Raw genomic sequence first — 20,608 nt, 5'->3', positions numbered from 1 at the left:
ATATGGTTCCTGCCTGCTCAAGGTTCTGCCAAAGACTAAACACACACACACATACCTTTCTAAGTAAGGTGCAGTGTTCAGGTGAGATACGAAGTATGTGACAAATACGCTTGTGACAAAGCTGTTGTTTACGGAGCATGTGACAAATAACATTTGATAGCAGAGAACAGGGCAAGGTGCTGATTCACTCAGATCTGATAAGAGATCAGTGGCTATCGCAGCAGAGAACAAGTTCCTATCCAACTGATACCAAATGACAAAGCCAGCAGAAAGAACATACTAGATCAATCACTTCTTCTCCCAGTATCTCACCTCTGAGTCTTTGTTGCCTCGGTTCTGACAGTCTATAGCTTGTAGAGTCCGTTTGATAGGCACCAAGCTACCCAGTTCATCGTAAGCCACCATAGCGTTGAGTAAAAAAATCCAACAAGGTTTCTGCTATATCCAGTTAGTCTTCATTAATCCATATGAAATAGGTTTTTTTTCTCTTCTTCAAAATATCTTTGTGAGAGTAGAACAAATCCACTCCACACACTACCGCTCTCTCTTTCTAAACTTTGGTCTGAGGTGGAGTTAGGGAGGGGGCGGTTTAAATACTCCTTGGTAAAGGGAGGACCAAGCTCTCCAAACCCCTCCCACCATTTACGGGGGTTACTTTTGGAGGAATCAGACTCTTCTTGGAAGTGTGAAGGGCTATACAGGTGAAGCAGCCCGTTTGCTTTTTGTTGGAGACACACACACACACACATTAAAACAAAAAAGTGCTGGGAGAATTCCATGTAGGTCTGTTGTTAAAGTGCATGGAAAAGGAATGCATCATGTACAGACAGTATTACAGAACAATGAGCTCTAAGAGTTCTGGTTTGAACAAGGCAGTAATCTGCCAGAGACTAAACGCACACAAACATACCCTGCTAAGATACAGTGTTCAGTGGAGATAGCAGAGAGAACAGGGCTAGTTGCTGATTCAGTCACAGATCTGATAAGAGATCTGTTGCTCTCGCATCAGAGAACAAGTTACCGTCCAACAATTTAGGACTGCACAATATGGGAAAATAACCTAATCCCAATTTTTTAACCCAATATTATGATTGCGATTTTACTTCCAATTTAGATCAAAACACTAAGAATCATAGAAATAAAATGAGTATTCCAATTCTATGGTTGGTGTTGTTTGTCATGACAACTACTGAAAAAGACAGGTACAGTAGATGTTGTGAAAGGGAAGGAACCCAAAGTGTCGGTCAGAGTTTCCCTGGAGACCCTTATTACATTTGAATATTATAATCATGGCATAAAAATAATTGAAAAACATTTTTAAAAATGCAGCCTCTAACAATATTGCAATTTCGATCCAAATTAGATTAATTGAGCATCCCTAACTCAGAGAGAAACTTGCTTCGTGTTTTTAAACTAAACACAATAGAGAAATGCCTTCTGAGCTCATACTGATGAATCATGTACAAAAGTAGGCTTAGAGGAATTCTATTCAGATAATTAATCATGTAAATTCCTTGAAAACAGCAGTTGTACATTTCCACCTATAGAATCTAGTTCAAACACAACCTATAAGTAATGAACCATCATGTAATCAATAACACACCTCATTGAGTGAGTAATTATGGCTTTCTGGTGTGAAAGGTGTAAAGTGCAGTGTTCGTGGTCTGCTTTAGCTAATGGCAGAGAGCTGTTACCAGGCTCTGATCAGCAGGGGAAGGGGAAGATCAATTAGAATATCAATAAGAGGGACGCACTCATTCACCTCCTTATTATATCACACACACACACACACACAAGACATACACACCCTGTGTATTGAGGGCAGAAGTGTAGTGTGTGGGGTGGATTTAAATTAGGGGTGTTTAGTTCGTTATTACCCAGAATGCTAGTAGATATTATAGACTTCCATTGAGCTAACACTAATTAGCAACTTCCTTCAAACTGCACACAGAGACATAAAAATGGTATCCACAAGTTCATCAGACTCTGGGGAAGTAGATAAAGGGCTTCATTGACAAAATCCTAAAGTATCCCTTTAAAGGGGGGGGGGGGGGGGGGGCATTTCATCTGCACCCAGTTTAACAGTACAAAGAAGTGAGAAACTAAACTCAGGTCATTCTGAAGCAGAGTTTTAAAGTAAAAGACAAGCTTGCTTCCCTTTTCCTGCCAGACACAATCATGCTCCATCTGAATAAAAGTGAACTGAGACGTGATTAGAGATGTGAAAACACCTGTGGCAAGCCACTCAACCCTACACGTTGCTACATACTCATAACTGCTGCGCAAATGGACTGCAGATTCCAAGGTGTTGACTGTGTGATGGACTGGATAATGTGCTGAGGTGCTATGTGGTGGAAGGGATGTAAAACCTTGCTAGTCATTTAGCCACAGTCTGTGTGTGCTTGCGTGTGTGTTGAGCAAACAAATTAGACCAATGTGAAGGCTCGAATTCACCCTCCTGTGTCAATACTAAGGTGTGAAACAGGACATATGCAACTAAGCTTGTGTGTGTGTGTGTGCGGTGACAGAATTGAGAAAACACAGATGGGTCATTGTTGCTAAACTAAATGAGGACTGGCACCATGGTTGAGAATGTGTTCGTCAGGGCTGTCTGTTTATAGGTTAAATTGATTGTGTTATACAGACCAACAGGGCTCTGACAGTCTGGCATACATCACTCCACAAGCAGAGTCCACTCCACAAACTGACCCAACAAGTGGCTAGGATTCACAGCTCCGGGTAAGGAATCAAATGCAAATTAACAGCCCAGGGGGAAAGTCTGACTACATGTTGATTTGGGGGATGATTAGATTACTTGTGAAAAAGGGAGAGCAGTTTGCCAGAAGGGAGGATGGTGTGAATGATTATTCAGGTAAGACTGAATAATAATATTTACAAAATGTCTGTTTGCTGGAATATGAACCAGGAAACAGACAGTCTGGAGGAGATAGACTATAAAACACACCACTGCCCCAGTGTACACTTTCAGTGGAGAAAATGAAAACCTGTGTCTGTGAAAAGAGTCTTTATCGTGCAATCATCCAGACACAGGGAAGACAACACGGTGCATCTCAGTGTTAGTCACTCTGTGTGGGGAGACCTGAGGCTGAGTCACCACTCTGTCTGGTCCATCACCCGTGGGTGGGCTGTGAACACAACCAAACACAAAATAGCTCAACTTGCTGGGCCCAAACACCCAGTCAGCTGTAGGAAAGGTCTGACAAACAAACGTGTATTCACACACACTTACTTACTTACTTAATACTACCCTCTCACACACTTTACTATCCCCCCCCCCCCCCCCACACACACACACACACAGAGAGGCAGGCAGGAGTGAGTCACCTCAACCATAGCATTACCCTCTATTCCACCTTGGTACCTCCCTGCCAGGAACAAACAGAGCCCTGGGGCTTACAGTTCGGACTGAACTGAACATGCCCTCCACACCAGCAGTACAGGAAAAGGCTAGTGTTTATTAGAGTTCTGGATAAAACATAACAGCCAACACTTTCCAAGGGGACTAATTCACTCAACAAGAGGTGGAACCATTGCCCCCTGGTGGTGGGAGTTTGGTGCAGGAGTTCAGGTACAACAAATGGCAGATATGGTCTGGAATGAACCTAATATTAGTGGATTATTCCTTCCTATATACATTTGGTCGGTGAGTCCTTATTTGAGCAGGCAGGAAGAGCATAGGCCTACGGGTGTTCATATACTATAATGAGTCACGGCTTCAGTGTGATCATATCAAGCCCAGGCACTGCCAGATTGAGTGGGCCAAGAGAAAGAGAAAAACAAAAACAGTTTCGTTTCTGATACACCAACTCCTGTATTGCCCCATTTCTCACTATTTGGAATTTGCCTCCTTTGTTCTCGCTCCATTCTTCCCATTCACTTTCCACCTATACCTGTTCCCCAATTTCCTGTGGTCTCCATTCCTCCCTCATTCCTCTGTCTTATTGCCAATCAACCTTTAAAAAAGGTATCTTCGGCAGCTATTGGAGGGGAGATGAGGACAGGGCTTCTAATCCAGCAGTGCCCCACTAAAACCATCACAGAGCAGCCATTAAACACAATACCAGCGCTAGAATTCACACCAGACAAACATCCCCTGGTTACTCAATAGTTTACTTAAGTGAGTTTTTCTCAGTGCACACAACCAGGGCTTCTATGGGTTGCTACCAAACAGTGTGGAGGTAACCAAGAACCACAGGTTTGTCATGACACATTCATAGAGAGCACACACACACAATCTAGCTAACCCACCAAGCAAACATGCAGAAGAGAAAAAAATGGGTGGTGAAAGAAGCTTGGAAAGTTACAACTTGTGGCTTCAGGTTTTTCAAGGAACCCTGATTCCAGCCAGGACTGGCGATACAAGTGTGCAGCATTTACAGCAAACACCTTCTAGTCAGCTACTCAACCCCCCTGCCCTGTTTTTATTGTGGCAACATTTTGGCTCTCCGGGCGAGCATGCAGGTCAAACCTGGAGGGTTGAGGGGGAGCAGAGAACTATGGAAGTAGCCTATTGTTCGTAGGTTGTTTACCTGCCTCAACCCCCTCCAGCTGGGCCAAAGAGCAAGACAGCATGGGGGGGTTGAAGGTGGATTTGGGGCGGTGTGCGGGGGAGGGATCTGGTCTGGTACAACAAGTTTGCGAACAGGCCGAGACTGCGAATCCGTAGGTAACCGCCCTGTCCCCGCCTATATCCCTTCTTCCCCAGAGCTGAAGATCCAAATCACGTTCTGCGCATGTGGGGGGATTTACGCACACATTTTTGTGGTACCCTCCCTGCACATTTCTCACTTTCACTCGGGAATAATAATTCTTCAAGTTTTACCGGTGAAACATCCATGCACCGTCTGCATGCCAACTATTGGATCTCAATCAGTTTCACGAGGAGATACATTTAGCTCTTCTGGAGTTATACAGCGTTGTTCTGAAGTAGCCTACAGTGTGGTTTAGAATTATGGACAGTGGGCAGATTTTAGTGTAGATGGGTTATCAAACTGTAGCATGCCACAATCACCTTGAAATCTCATAAGAAATGAGGTGGTGTTTGTTTTACAGGAAAACTATAATACACTATAATACTCAGTTATGTAGAATACCATCATGATGTGATCTTGTATGCAGACATTGATTCAGCTTTGATCTAACTTCATTAAACGAGGACCATTCGCCAGAGTAGACTGTTCATCTAGCAGCCGAATGAGTTCATTTGACATTTGAGTCATTTAGCAGACGCTCTTATCCAGAGCGACTTACAGCAGCAATTAGGGTTAAGTGCCTTGATCAAGGACACAACGGCAGATTTTTCTAATCAGATGAATAATAGTACCCTGTTCAATTTGTCACAAACCTCTATGACAGGCCACATTTCTAGTAAACACATACTTTATGACAGAGGAGTGGTTCAGTGAATCATTCCTCTCTCCATTCTTGCCCAACTTCGACTTTATGAAATATCACTTGGCAAGTTTATTGTAATTATTCCGTTCTTCCCCAGGGGAGCCGAATCTTGTTTTGATCGTGTTTAGTTTGAGTCAGTGAGTGGTTTGACCTCAGTTAGTCATACACTACAAGAACCTTTAACCTTTGCTTTAATCACTGCACTGCAGATGTTTCTCCAAATGTGAAATTTAGAAGTGGCTCCAAACGTAAATTGTCTACGTTTTTTGGACACCAAGAGTTGCTCCTACTGCAGCATCTGCATCTGGGGTTGCACCACTGCTGTCTCATTCTGAATGGTTAAGTTAAGAGTTAAGGGCTGGGATAGAGTTCAAACAACAACAACTCAACAGTTAAAAGATGCAATGTGCAGAAATCGTGCCGCCATTTGCTGGTTGCTAAAATTCAAATAGATGGCCTAATTTCAGTGACAAAACAAGAAATGTAGCCTAAACTGAAATTAAACTAACTATTTGAATTTTAGAAACCAGGAAATGGTGGAACGAGTTCTGCATATTTCACCTTTAACTGTATAGTGTAGAGAATCATTGTACCATTTAAAACGCTGTGACATATATTTTCAATAACCGAAAAGATTGTATTTTCATCTGTTTGAAGTTGGTGTACAAAACCGAAGGTAAAAGACACAAAAACAAAACTTAAGAACAGGAAGCATAGAAATAGATAATATGACAGAACTACTACTTCTTAGATTTGCTTTCAATGAAAATGACAGATCTAGAACTAACAAGGTTAAGGATAGGGTTAAAACAAATACATGTAAAACGACTGTTTAGCACTGGGTGGCTAACGCTCATTCACCATCTCCGTCCACAATGCCCTAGCAGGATTCTGAAGGCATCTCCAGACATCCTCGGGACATGGATGGACGTCCAATTTCGAAGTGAATCTGGCTGCTAAATCTCAATACACAGCATGGCGTCCTCTACTGAAGCATAGATGTACCTTGTGTTACCATAACTCTGATCATGAAGTGGTCATTCTGACAGTTTGACAACTCCTTGTTGACCAATCACCAATAACACAGTGGAAAAATAAGACTTTAATACCACTGAATGACAGACAGGATTTCGTCTGTATCCACACTTCCATTTCACTATAGCCCATCCCGTCATAATACCTTGTGATGGGATCATAATACCAGTCACTGATTTCAGGTGACTGAAATCAGTTCAACCATGAAAGTGTTGGAAGCTCAGGCACGGATCACAGAATGAATGAAGCAACAACAGAGACAAGGCATGTTATAATCTGCACCATGGGGCACTCTGTTCACAACGTTGATGTCAGCAAACCGCTCGCCCCCACACACAACGCCATAGATTGTGGTCTGCGGTTGTGAGGCCGGTTGGACTTACTGCCAAATTATCTAAAATGACATTGGAGTCAGCTTAGGGTAAAGAAATTAACATTCAATTCACTGGCAACAGCTCTGGTGGACATTCCTGCAGTCAGCATGCCAATTGCACACTCCCTCAAAACTTGAGCCATCTGTGGCATTATGTTGTGACACAAAACCTCCAGCACAAGGTGCACCTGTGTAATATCATGCTGTTTAATCAGCTTCTTGATATGCCACACCTGTCAGGTGGATGGATTATCTTGGCAAAGGAGAAATGTTCACTAACAGGGATGTAAACAAACTTGAGCGCAAAATTTGAGAGAAATGCGCTTTTGTGCGTATAGAACATTTCTGGGATATTTTATTTCAGCTCATTAATCATGGGACCTACACTTTACGTTTTTGTTCAGTGTCATTTTATACAATTCTATTCATTTTGCAACAGGGTGGAGAGAAATGTTATCATTTTTTAATATCATAACCGAGTGAGACTGACTAACAAAATCAATGGGGGCCCCCTGGTCGTAATTCCTCAATGATAACAAGTTTAGATAGCTGACCACTAATCTAAAAAACGATTAGCCGACATGAGCTAATTGACTGACTATCAGTGATTGACATAAGAGAAACTGCTGATACACAACCACATTTTGAAATTGCACCTTGTGTATTCTAGTATTTTAACTCTAGAAAGTAAGTCGAGACCCCGACAGAGTTCCCTGGTATAGACTAATACATAGACCAGCCTATAAACCACCTAAAAAAAAAACAATGCTACAGGACAATAACAAGTCTTTGTATATAGAGACTACCAGTAAAATGGCTCAAATCTGATTGAGCATAATGATGTAGGGTTGTTTATAAATTGTGATGGGCAAATCTCTTTAATGCACTACTATCAACAGTCTCATCAGACCACCCTCAGCTTTCGAGTCATTTCAGACCCAAGAATTTTACTGAAGAAATATGAAGCGATCAAAAAAACAAGATTAGGCTCCGCTGGGTAGAAACAGACTAATGTCCTCCATGTAGTCATCAAAAGTAAAAGTGTTCACTAGAAATGTGGCCTGTCATAGTGGTTTGTGAGAAATTTAACAGGGTACTATTAATCGTTTGATTACTCAGAAAAGTGCTTGTTATGTTTTGAGTGTGATAATTATAGCTCGTTTGTCCAAACATTAGTTATTAGGTTATTCAATTATTGCATCTGAGCTCCTAGACTGTGAGGCTTTCCTTTACCAAGTGTTCTACTCTGCTAGCCAGTACCTCACCTCACCAGGTGTGCGTTTCTTTCGCCTCCAGATTGAGTGTGATAATGAAACCTCTGTGGCAACAGAGAGCATTACCAAAGGGGGATTATTGAGAAAATCATCCCAAATTGGAATACTGGTGACAGGCCTGAGTATGTGAGTCAAACACCCAGACAACATTATAGACCCATATAGGAGGACGTTTTCCAACCAACGAGCCCTGATTGTCAATTTACTATAAATAATGATCTTAGTAGCTACAGTAGATTTGGTGATGGAATTCCCAAAACATGAGTTGATGAATGTTGTGGTGGTTGCTATAAACAAACATGGTCCTTATCTGGATGGTTTTCAGTGATATGCTCAAGTATCACAAACAAACAGGACAGGGCTAGACTTTGGATAGGCTATAGACCTAGCTTCTTCAGACCTCAGCCAAAGATATACAGAGGTCAGGAAACTGTCCTCCATGTTGGTACCAAATGATCCATTGCAATAACATTCTAAGTCTGGAATGCAATTTCCCGTACATTCATGAATGTCAGCATCTCTTGGGGACAACAACAGTTTACAGAACTGTGTGCATCACTTTGACAAACGGATCTAGGATCAGTAATGCTGGTTCAGGGCATCTATATTGTGAACTCAGATCAGTGTTATGGGCCGATTCATTGTGTGTTTTACCTTGAAGTCAAAGCTGCACAGGCTGACTGCATCAGACTCATTCTTCTCTCTGCACTTCCGCTTCTGGGGACAGATGGAAATGAGATTGTTATTTTTCAAATTTAGACAGATAAACTTACCCATATCTATCACACACACACACACACACACACACACACACACACACACACACACTCTCTCTCTTTAGACAGATAGCTACACACACTCATGAGTCTCTCCAATTCACACAAAACAACTACATCTAGTCTGGACTCCTGCTGTTCTCTGATGTTAGAAATAGTTAGACAAGAACAGACAACCACCACCCCTCTGCCCCATTACCCTGTCCTATCCTGGTCTCATAGGTTTGAGAATAACCCCAGTGAAGTGAAGAACTGCCACAGGGACAATGTTCACCCCTGCAGGTTCCATTGGGAACAGGAAAGGGTTAATGAAGCACAAGAGCACTTGAACACCTGGGGAGAAGACCAGCTGGCAGGTGAGATGAGGTCCGGCCCGGAGTTTGTGTGTATGTGACTAGGGTTGTAAAGGCTGGAGGAGCGCTGGCGTCGCCTGACTGCCGGGGCTCTTAGGGCGCTGTCATTAGGGCACATTAACCACAGAGGGAGTAGAGGGCCATCACAGGGCATTCAGGAAGTCGAGACGGGACCACGGGTGTGCAGAGTGAGACAGTATGTTGAGGTAGTTGTTTGTTATGAATAGTTAGTTTTGAAGGAGGTAAATGGGCATTTCTTCCTCAAACCTTTCCACAGTAAAGAGAACTCCTTGTGTAACATAAAGACCACTCCTTGTGCAATATAAAAATAACTCCTTGTACAATATAAAGACAACTCCTTGTGCAATTTCTGATCACACAAGGTGAGAAAATGTGAATTTGCATGGTTCATAAATTACAAGGGGACACAAGGGGCCTCCATATGCAATGCCCCAGATGAGAGAACAAGGCTAGATGATTAGCTAGCCTACTAAGGGGAGTTAACAGTGCTTTGGCTAACAGAAAGTTACGCAATACTACAGTACAGCTCCTTATCAAGAGGTTCTCATTTAGTGCTACAGCTGTTGAATACAGTAGTTACACACTCAGTCAGTTTTTTTAAAGGTAGTCTAATTGAGGCAGTTAGGACCTTTTCTGAAGCTAATGAGGGAAGTGGGATCAATCAATTAAACTCTTGTTTATAGTAGAGCTTGCGGTAAAAGGAGAGGCTGAAACTGGCAATCTGATCAAAAGGCTACAGTGTAGCCATTCATCAACTAGCTATAAAAAAAAGGCTCATTAGCCAATAGCTTTAGACTAGTGTCTTTAATCAGCTAGTGACTGAACGACTAATAATTAAGCTGATCCCCATTCAAAAAGGAATTGAAGTGATTGATCAGAGAAAATAACAAGACATTAAAGAGTTTATCATCAGAGGGTTTAACTGCATAGTGCTAGGCTAGCTGTTAAATAACGATGTGTTTCTGGTCCGTTTTTGATGAAATCATCAAAAGGGTGTGCCAGGTTAGATGGAATGTTTACACTGGACTAGAGGCATAATGTAGAAGCTCCTCAGTTCATGAACCTAACAAACTACTGCCGATGCAATGCAAGTCTGGGCTAGAGGGGTCTCCTCTTCAGAGCCTCCCCCAGACAACAAGGCTTGTGTGAGGGCAGAGTCTCTGTTGACTGCTGCTGCTGCCCATGCAAATGATACAATTTTACATTACCATGACATCATGGGCTAGGCTAAACTAACCTTTTAAACAAGCCCAGCTTAGGCCTGAGAAAAAAGGGCATTCATGTCAGGTGGGATTAGATAAAGAACTTGGTGATATTTGTTAAGTATGTTCTGCTTGATAGAATGATAGGTGAGAAACATCGATTGCACAGAGAGAGGGAAACAGTGAGAGAAGGAGGGAGTGGTAGAGGGAGGATGGGGAGAGGTGTAGAAAGGGTGGGGGTTGGGAGTGAGGCAACAGTGGAGTTCTCTCACGAGTAACACTGGCCTATTATTGTGCTGGCCTGTTTGTGTGTGTCACGTGAAAATGGCACAATAAAACCATGACCTGGTCAGCTGCCAGAATACACAACCTGGCTGGCCCTATGTAATTACCGGCACAAAGCAAAGTATGAGGTAGGTAGGCATAGTGTTAAAGAATGCCATGGACTCTCAAGAGATTCTAGAACAGAGACTATGATAATCAGTGGTCATACTTAGTACCCCACCTCAGTGTTTTGGTATGTGCTGGGTAGGTTTATGTTGATATCATTGAATTAGGGTGCTTGATCTTACACACAGGGACACACACATTGGCACATCAAAATACAATCTCAATTCCTAGGCACATAGACACACACACACACACCTGTTTGAAGTGGGAACGTTTGCATGGAAAGCGATGCTGACTGACATTCTGTCTGAACACGTCGCTGGGAGAGACAGAAAAGCTGCCATCTCCCCTACTAATTACCTGCCTACATTCACACAACAGCAGTTGGGCTTTGCACAGAACTGGAAACCTAAATTATATTCTCAACATTACAGAACTGCCCTGAGGCCTTGCTAATGTAGTTCTTCGATAATATGAAACACTACAGCCCCCCCCCCCCCCCTACCTAAACTGTACTATGCCTGCCCCAGCCTCCAGAAAGTCCCCTATATTCCCACATCAAAGCACAGGATCCTCCTGACCTTATTCAAGTTTCAAGGTAGAGATAAGAGGGGATGGGAGACAAAGGAGAAGAAAGGAGCCCACCGTTTGTCTACATTTCTCTCTCTTTGGGTAGATTTATAAAAGTTGAGATAATAGTGGAGTCATGGGGGGGAGCCTAGGCAACAAGCGCTATATGCTTTTAGTGGTTGAGGTAAGCATGCCAGTTAAAGTAAATTAGTGGAATCAAAGGCAACATTTGGCACGAGATGAAGAGCCTCCTCTCCTCTACCCCTCCCTCCCTCCCTCGTCCCTTCTTTTCATCTCCTCCTCTCCCCGGCTCAGATGAGTGATAGATAGGGTTTCAGCTGGGGTTCACTCATAAACCCTGGAATGCTCCAGGCCTTGTCGTTCCGTTCCTTTCTCTAATCTCTCCTCTCAACTCTGTTTCCAATCACTGATCACATTGAGGTCTAGGTTTTACTGTAAACAGTAGGCCGGCCAATCTGAGAGGAACAGGAGCTATGTTGATTCCATTATGTTGAAGGGGAAATAGAAACAGGAAGATTTTTCTTGTTTGTTCACTGTTGGGTCACTGGGTAGTCTGTCCTGTGCCTGGCATCAGCTGTGAGGGAGTCATGCAATTAAAAAGTTCCTGAATAGAGGATCAGATGGACCTGCAGAATGCTTACGTCACCTCTCACTCAGAGGTGATTGCGAGTTGCATGAGCAAAGTAAGATTTAGTATGCAGTCCAAACCTCCCCTCAAAACCTTAAGACCAAAGTGATTCAGTCATTTGTCATTATCGCTTACTAATAAAGGACTTTTTCCTAAACCTAAGTGCACAGAGTCAGTATCTGTGGTCCAAGTCAGAGGAACTTTACAGCTTTGAGAATGAACAAGTCCATTTGCTTCCGTGTCGGTTTAAAAACACCAAGGCCAGATTTGAAGCAAAAACAGACAGTTTTGCACAAACAGGCCGGATAGCCATAATCGTCCCAAACAATGCCAGGATAAAATGTGGAGGATAGTGGAATGAGCCAAGGTTCTGTGAGGGAACAGGGAGACACAAAAACAAGAGCTGGATGGAGGCTGTACTCACCAGACTGAAGTCCCATTGAGGTCCAGGGGTGAGGAAGGTGAAGGAGCTCCCTCTTCTCAGTCCAGGCCTACAAGATGAAGATGGAAAAAGAGCAGGAAATGATTGCTTGTTCAACTAGTACAATATGAATAACACCATACCCTACACCCTAATTCAAAAAGGTGACACTACTAAGACCTTTACATCTCAGGGCACGAGATGACATAACACCACCACAACACCAGCAGGTAACAACCACACAATACAATGCCGCATGCAAGAACGCAAGCTCACCCCTGCCTTGTGAACGCTCAATCATGGTAGTGCAGGAAGTGCCTCAAACACAATAACTACTTCAGTCATCCAGTGCCTTCCCCAAAGACCCGTGCTCAGGTGCCACCGTATACATCTGTGGCACACGGTGCATGGGCTCTGGTACATACCACAGCCTGCTGTAGCCATAGCGATGTCCCCTTCTCTGCATCCTCAGACAGCCAGCTAGGATAGACACCCAGCAGAGTAGATCCAGTCAGAGAACTGTCCTTCACCCCTCACTCTCTGTGCAGCACCCACAGGGTTACCAGGTCTCCAAGATGTCCTCACAATACTATTGTCTCTCCATCTATAGGACAGACAGCCTACCTCTCTCACACGTGTAAGAGGAGGACCCTACCCACCCCTTTCCTAATTGGGGAAAGAAAGCAACTGTTTCCCCCTGTCAGAAGTTTGTTTGCTGAGAGCCTGAGCAGGGAGTGCTTTAAAAAAGAAAGATGAAGCTGGCCTACTGCCCCATTCTGGTCACCCACAACCTCATGAAACTCCTCAAATACAATACTCACCCTTATCAGGTTATCATCAATGATTAAACTTCTGATTATATTTAAAATGATTGATGATAACCTGATGAGGGCGAGATCTGTATAAGGGATTTTTGAGGGATTGCGTCAGTCTGGCCATTAGAGTGGGCTAGTTTAGGTCAGATCAGGACAAGTTGAGAGCTCTTAGACAAAGCGCAATCTATTCCCTCTGTCTGACTAGACGATTACCCTTCAGACAGGCACCCTGTCAGCACATCTAAAAACCTCTGTCAGTCTTTTGAGACAGAAGGATTGGATTTCTATTATTGCCCTGTCACACGCTGATAACAACCCACATGAGTGAAAATGAAGCCAAATTGGACGGCTTTCAAAAAGACCAGTTTCCACATTGTTTGGGTTTGAGTTCATGTCAAGGTGTTACTTAGATGAACACTCATATCTTCTGAAACCATCAACAATATGTTCAGATCATATCTGAAAACAGATTGGTGATAATGGTCTTTATATATTGAGAAACCACAAAGGAAATTAAACCTCTACAATCCTAACATTCTTTCCTTGATTCCTTTGAACCACTTGTCTCTAGCATGTGTTCCTGTTGTACTGCTGTTACTGGGCCAAGTCATTCCGTTGGCCTTCCTGCCTCGTTGCTACAGGTGGCATTGTGCACAGTGACACAGCACTTGTCTATAGTGAAGGGCAGACTGCACTGACCACAGCTGTGGTGCCACTCTACAGCTTCCTATGTGGTCTGCACCCAGAAATCGGTACTGAACGACTAGTAGTGGAGGCCTGGCGGACAGTGGAGGAATTCCCTAAGAGTGAGTGAGTGAGTGAGTGAGTGAAAGAGCAAGAGAGCGCGAGAGCAAGAGAGCCCGGGTGTGAGAGAAACAGAGCCAGGGTGCGAGAGAAAGAGAGCCCGGGTGCAAGAGAAAGAGAGCCCGGGTGCGAGAGAAAGAGAGCCCGGGTGCAAGAGAAAGAGAGCCCGGGTGCGAGAGAAAGAGAGCCCGGGTGCGAGAGAAAGAGAGCCCGGGTGCAAGAGAAAGAGAGCCCGGGTGCGAGAGAAAGAGAGCCCGGGTGCGAGAGAAAGAGAGCCCGGGTGCGAGAGAAAGAGAGCCCGGGTGCGAGAGAAAGAGAGCCCGGGTGCGAGAGAAAGAGAGCCCGGGTGCGAGAGAAAGAGAGCCCGGGTGCGAGAGAAAGAGAACAAGTTTGAGAGCACAACTGTGAGAGAAAGAGAGCACGAGTGTGAGAGAAAGAAAGCACGAATGAATGAGTGTGAGAGAAGAGAGAGAAAGAGAGCACAAGTGAGAGAGAAAGAGCACGAGTGTGAGAGAAAGAACAAGTGTGAGGGAAAGAGAACAAGTGTGAGAGAAAGCGAGAACGAGTGTGAGAGAAAGCGAGAACGAGTGTGAGAAAAAGAGCACGTGTGAGAAATAACAAGTGCGAGAGAAAGAGAACGAGAGCACGAGTGTGAGAGCATGCGTGAGAGAACGCATGAGAGAACGAAGAACATAGGGAGTTCAGACAAGTCAAACAGGAAGAAAAATATAGGACTAAAAGGTGCAAAGTAGATTGTAGGGAATAAGGCCAAGGATAAAGAGAGTGATGGAAGAATCAACAAGGAAAAAGAGACAAAAAAAAGCTTAGACTATGTACAGACTCAGTGAGCATAGCTTTGCTATTGAGAGGCAGACCTGGCTCTCAAGAGAAGACAGGCTATCTGCACACTGCCCACAAAATGAGGTGGAAACTGAGCTGCACTTCCTAACCTCCTGCCAAATGTATGACCATAGAGACACATATTTCCCCCCAGATTACACAGACCCACAAAGAATTCAAAAACAAATCCAATTTTGATAAAGTCCCATATCTATTGGGTGAAATACCACAGTGTGCCATCACAGCAGCAAGATGTGTGACCTGCTGCCACACAGACAGTGAACAGAAACAGCAGTGAACAGAAACACCATCGTAAATACAACCCATATTTATTTATTTTGCCTTTTGTACTTGAACTATTTGCACATTGTAACACTGTATATAGACAGAATATGACATTTGAAATGTCTCTATTCCTTTGGATATTCTATGAGTGTAACGTTATTATTTGTTTATTTTACTTGTATTTATTATCTATTTCACTTGCTTTGGCAATGTAAACATATGTTTAACATGCCAATAAATCCCTTTGAATTGAGCGAGAGAGACCTGGGCAGAAGAGAGAGTTGTGTCTGTGTGGCACTGGGAGATGTGAAAGGTCACTACAGGTGGTCAACAGACACCACACTCCTCCGCCATCTTACCCCTTTACATCATGAGGACTGTGGTCAGTGACACTCATGGTAGAGACCATACAGCCATTATGAGCGAGAGACCTACGCACAAGCAGTGCTGCTCCTGCATGAGTCAGAACCACAGCCTGAACTGGATGATGGGTTTGACTCAGTATTCAACTGAACGCACCACAAGGTGGGAAAAAGGAGGGAGAGTTTAGTTACTGGATCTGCTGTGGCCTGGAGGTGAGGAGGATGGTTATGAAGACTCAAGAACGCCCCTAGGGTGTGTATTAATGTGTACATTATTCAAAATGACATTACCTCAGACAATGAGCCATGATGTGAAACAAATCTGAAGAGACACCAGTAATAGGTACCCTGATAGGTCTATCAACAGGATGCTATCAGAACGTCTCTGTTCAGTGAGACATTCCTGTCCAATAGACATCCCAGTGACATCTGGCAGCCAATGAGCTCATAAAGTGAGGTGATGCTTTGTGTTATTCTATGTTCTGGGAACCGGTGTGCTCTGTAGACAGCAGGAACACTGAGGTATGCGAGGTGATGAATGAAAGCTATGCTGCTACGCTGTGACGACCTGGGTGGTTCTCTGGTGTCCGCCTGGTGGTGGTGTCTGAGGAATGCAATGGAGCTTCACAGGAACACTAGATAATCACAGTAGCTCCCTCAGGAGAAGCCAAGGGACGGCCAGAGCAGGGCTATTTCTCAGACAGTGGTCAAAACATGCAGGGAATGAGGCTGGAGCCCAACACAGGTGTGTGTGTACAACAACACACATATCACCAGCAGTCCTGTCTCTCATTCTCCCCCTGGCTCATCATTCTAGACAAACACAGTAAAAAGGTACATTATGTAATAATGCAGAAAATAATTTCCGTAGAGCTCCTTTAATGCAGAAAATAATTCCACCCAGAGACTGGGAAAGGTGTTTGCTAACAGGATTTAGGCCTAATCATGATGTTTTGGAAGGTTCTTCCTCTCTGATGCACACGTTGTACAGCAAATGACATCAACGTTGTATCATCCTAGAGTGGTTAGGACAGCATTGCTTTTACTCACATTTCTGACCCACACACACCAGATAACAGTCACACCTGACCTTAGCCTAAATCGATTATTTCAGATTCTGTAATGTCGATGGGATGTAATGTTGTTTAGAGGGCCACAACCAGACGATGCTGGGACAATTGAGCGCCGCCCTATGGGATTCCCAATCATGGCCGGTTGTGATACAGCCTGGATTCGAACCTGGGTGTCTGTAGTGATGCCTCAAGCTCTGAGATGCAGTGCCTTAGGCCGCTGGGCCACTCGGGAGCCTGGGTCATTCAAATGAAAAAAACATCCCAATTACAAAACAAATGATTATTTTAGACACAATTTCCTTTTATCTGACCTTATGTGTTGACCGGATGTTTAAGGATGCTGACCTGTTAAAAAACAGAGATAGCAATGTGGTGCACCTGACAGACTTCATCATAAAAAACCCTCCGAGTGTCTGACTGTGCATGCCTGAAGGTCATTTACTCTGAAATCTTTACCTAGGGCAAGAGAGTTTTTCCAGGTGAGAAATACTGGATGAGTGGAGGCCAGGGGAGCGGGAGGTGGGGTGGTTGGAATCAGTTTTACATAACCTAACCTAACAAACAAAGGCAGGGCCTACTATAATGCCTTTCCACTGACTCACAGCACATACAGCTCTCTCACACTGGCACAGTGAAAGTGGCCTTTGCCCCAAAGCTGACTACTATGACCAAGTGAATACGAAGTGACATCAATCACGTATGCATAAAAAGGCCCCACACACCAGCACAATGGCTGGTATCAGCTTTCTGAACAGCTCATCGTGGGTTGGAAACGTGACATTGGATACATTACATTGAATACACCTGAATGCTATTGTTAAAGGGTCTAAAAACTATAGATGTTTTACAATCTAGGTTTGTATGACATTATATAGTTAGTTGTTTATTTTTCTAGAACAGTACTGACCATTCTGCTCCCACGACAACTGTCCATTGGAAAAAGGGACAAAGGTCAGTCCCTGGGGCTTGTGATTGGAAGTCACAGGCAGGGGTATGATTCTTACTCAGAGGTAGACCTATCTGTTACACACTTCTGTGGGTGAATAACACCTGAATAGGCTGGAAGCAAGTCAGAAAATGTTGACATAATTGAGGCTGAAGGACAGTGAATAACGATCGAGACAGGAGCACGCGGCTCAATAATCACAAAGGTAACATGCAATCAAACACCTATTACCTAGTAATCCAAAGTCCACTGAGCAACACTCTCCTTGTTTTCCTGCAGGGTTGGCTATTGGGGTCATATTTATAGTCACAGTTTTCCATGTTTTCCCAACAGTGGGCAGGGGCCTTTTGGCACAAAGGATGGAAAGCCTACCAGTGTGCCACATGCCAACATCATATTTCTCAGTACTGATTACCCCAAAATAAATTTGACTTTTGGCTCTCTGTCTGCTGTCTGTCTAAAACTGGAATAATACAAGTTTGATTGGGCCTGGGGAAATTTATGAAGACTATTTGTGTCATAAATTGTATACTCGAACAGGAAAGATAAAAAAAGTATAAACAAATCAAGTATTTTCTTCCTTACAAGATGTGGAACCGTCGAGGTTGAAGTCAGACGGGAACACTATCTTTATGAGACTTTGAACAAGAAGTGCAAAGTCCTTTCATGAGACATATGCTGTTCTGTGGGCCAGAGAGATATGCAGAATTCAGCAAAAATATTGGTGTACAACGTAAAACACCAAATAATGCATGCAGAGCAGAATTAGGCCGATACCCGCTAATTATAAAAATCCAGAAAAGACACGTTCAATTCGACAACCACCTAAATGGAAATCGATTCCCTAACCTTACATAACAAAGCCATCACCTACAGAGAGATTAACCTATAGAAGAGTCCCAGGGCTCTGTTCACAAACAAACAGACCACACAAAGCAACACAATTAGACCCAACCAAAACACGAGAAAACATAACAATAATTAGTTGACATATTGGAAACTACTAACAAAAAAACTGAGCAAACTAGATGCTATTTGACCCTAAACAGAGAGTACACAGAGGCAGAATACCTGGCCACTGTGACTGACCCAAAACAAGGAAGGTTGACAGGCAGACCCGGCTCCCAAGAAAAGACAGGCCGCCGTAGGCAGACCCGGCTCCCAAGAAAAGACAGGCCGCCGTAGGCAGACCTGGCTCCCAAGAAAAGACAGGCTATGTGCACACTGTCCACAAAATGAAGTGGAAACTGAGCTGCACTCCCTAACCTCCTGCCAAATGTATGACCATTTAGAGACATATATTTCCCTCAGATTACACAGACCCACAAAGAATTCGAAAACAAATCCAATTTTGATAAACTCCCATATCTATTCGGTGAAATACCAGTGTGCCATCACAGCAGTAAGATGTATGACCTGTTGCCACAAGAATAAGGCAACCAGTGAAGAACAAACACCATTGTAAATACAACCCATATTTATGTTTATTTTCCCTTCCGTACTTTAATTTTTTGCCCATCATTACAACACTGTATATAGCCATACTATGACATTTGAAATGTCTCTATTCAGTCAGAATTTGAGGGTATTGTTTACTGTTTATTATCCATTTCACTTGCTTTGGCAATGTAAATATATGTTTCCCTTGCGAATACAGCCCTTTGAATTGAATTGATAGGAAGTCTAAACGGTATACTTGGGACGTCCCAACTCTGACAAAAACTGTCAGACTGGCTTCTATCCCCAGACCATCAGGCTGCTCAATAGTCACTAGGCAGCTCCCTGCTACACTCCCCCTCCTCCCCCGGACTACCCCCAATGGACATTTATCATTGCTACAGTGTAAGGGGCAGCAGGTAGCCTAGTGGTTAGAGCGTTGGGCGAGCGAATCCCGAGCTGACAAGGTACAAATTTGTAGTTCTGCCCCTGAACCCACTGTTCCTAGGCCATCATTGAAAATAAGAATTTGTTCTTAACTGTAAAGGTTACATTTTTTAAATAATAATTATGTAAAGTATATAGTATTATTTTTTATATTCCTGTTTCATTCACTCTTACCCCGCCCCCACAGTTGTAAATGTGTATATATTATTATCATCTTTATTTTGTCTCACTCAATTCTTTTTATTTATTTGATTTTTTTAAATGACCTGCACTGTTGGAGCACGGCGCATAAGATTTTCCCTGTACCCGGAAATTACATCTGCGTCCCTACACATGTGACTAACAAACTATTTATCTATCATCCAAACACCCACATCTATCATCCAAACACCCACACCAACTGTTATTCGTGGTTACTTGATTAATTTGTTGGCATTTACTGCCACCTTGTGGTCAACTAGTGTGTATTACAGTATTGCAGCATACTGTCCAGTAGTACACAATTATTTGCAGTACTTGCTATCTGTAACCGACTGTCTGTTTAAAAGTTTACAATTACGGCATGTGCTGACGCAAAAGGATAATTAGGTCCTGACGGGAACATGCAAAAGTAACCAGCTAAAATAGTTTTCCAAGGACTTGGAATATGCAACCAGCACTACCTTCTAACTGCAATATAAATGTGTTTGCTTGTTTAATTAAGGGTCGGCTTTCCGTTAACGGGACAGTTAGAAATCATGCAGCGCGTTATATCAAGATCACAGATATTAGAGTAACAACAAATGTTGGTACATAGAAGTGTCTTATTATTAACAAGAATTTAAGCTTTCAGATGATATATAAAACTGCACTGTCCAATTTACAGTAGCTATTACTGCAAAAACATGCCATGCGTGTTTGAGGAGAGCTCCTAACAACAAAACAGGTTGGATAATTTCACCTCTGAAGGTGAAATGTGTGCTTAGAGCAAGATTTCAGAATGTATCATCCAAAGGGTCCCAGAGATAACATGAAGTGTTGTTTTGTTAGATACAAATTTTCATATCCTAAAAAGGATCGTTAGTATATCTTATAGGACACCATATTTGGTCAGAGAGTGACGCCTTCATGGCACGTCGAT

At 43.2% G+C, this 20,608-nt stretch overlaps 1 protein-coding gene across 3 annotated transcripts in view; it reads right to left on the bottom strand.

Moving 5' to 3' along the window:
* The window catches only part of LOC110490374 (neuroepithelial cell-transforming gene 1 protein), a 31,333-nt gene that overhangs the window by 7,478 nt on the left and 3,247 nt on the right, over positions 1-20,608 (bottom strand). The window contains exons 2-4 of one of the 3 annotated variants that reach the window (XM_036944735.1): positions 12,905-12,959; positions 12,483-12,549; positions 8,752-8,814 (exon numbers count right to left, since the gene is read on the bottom strand). In XM_036944735.1, the coding sequence (XP_036800630.1) occupies positions 8,752-8,814; positions 12,483-12,549; positions 12,905-12,959 (185 nt within the window). Of the gene's footprint in view, positions 1-312; positions 565-8,751; positions 8,815-12,482; positions 12,550-12,904; positions 12,960-20,608 lie in introns of those variants that run through there. The other 2 variants (XM_036944734.1, XM_021563733.2) reach the window with 2 other exon arrangements.

This window comes from Oncorhynchus mykiss, chromosome 15 (assembly GCF_013265735.2).
Source record: "Oncorhynchus mykiss isolate Arlee chromosome 15, USDA_OmykA_1.1, whole genome shotgun sequence".
Lineage (NCBI taxonomy): Eukaryota > Metazoa > Chordata > Actinopteri > Salmoniformes > Salmonidae > Oncorhynchus > Oncorhynchus mykiss.
This window is presented reverse-complemented; position numbering and strand designations above follow the sequence as displayed.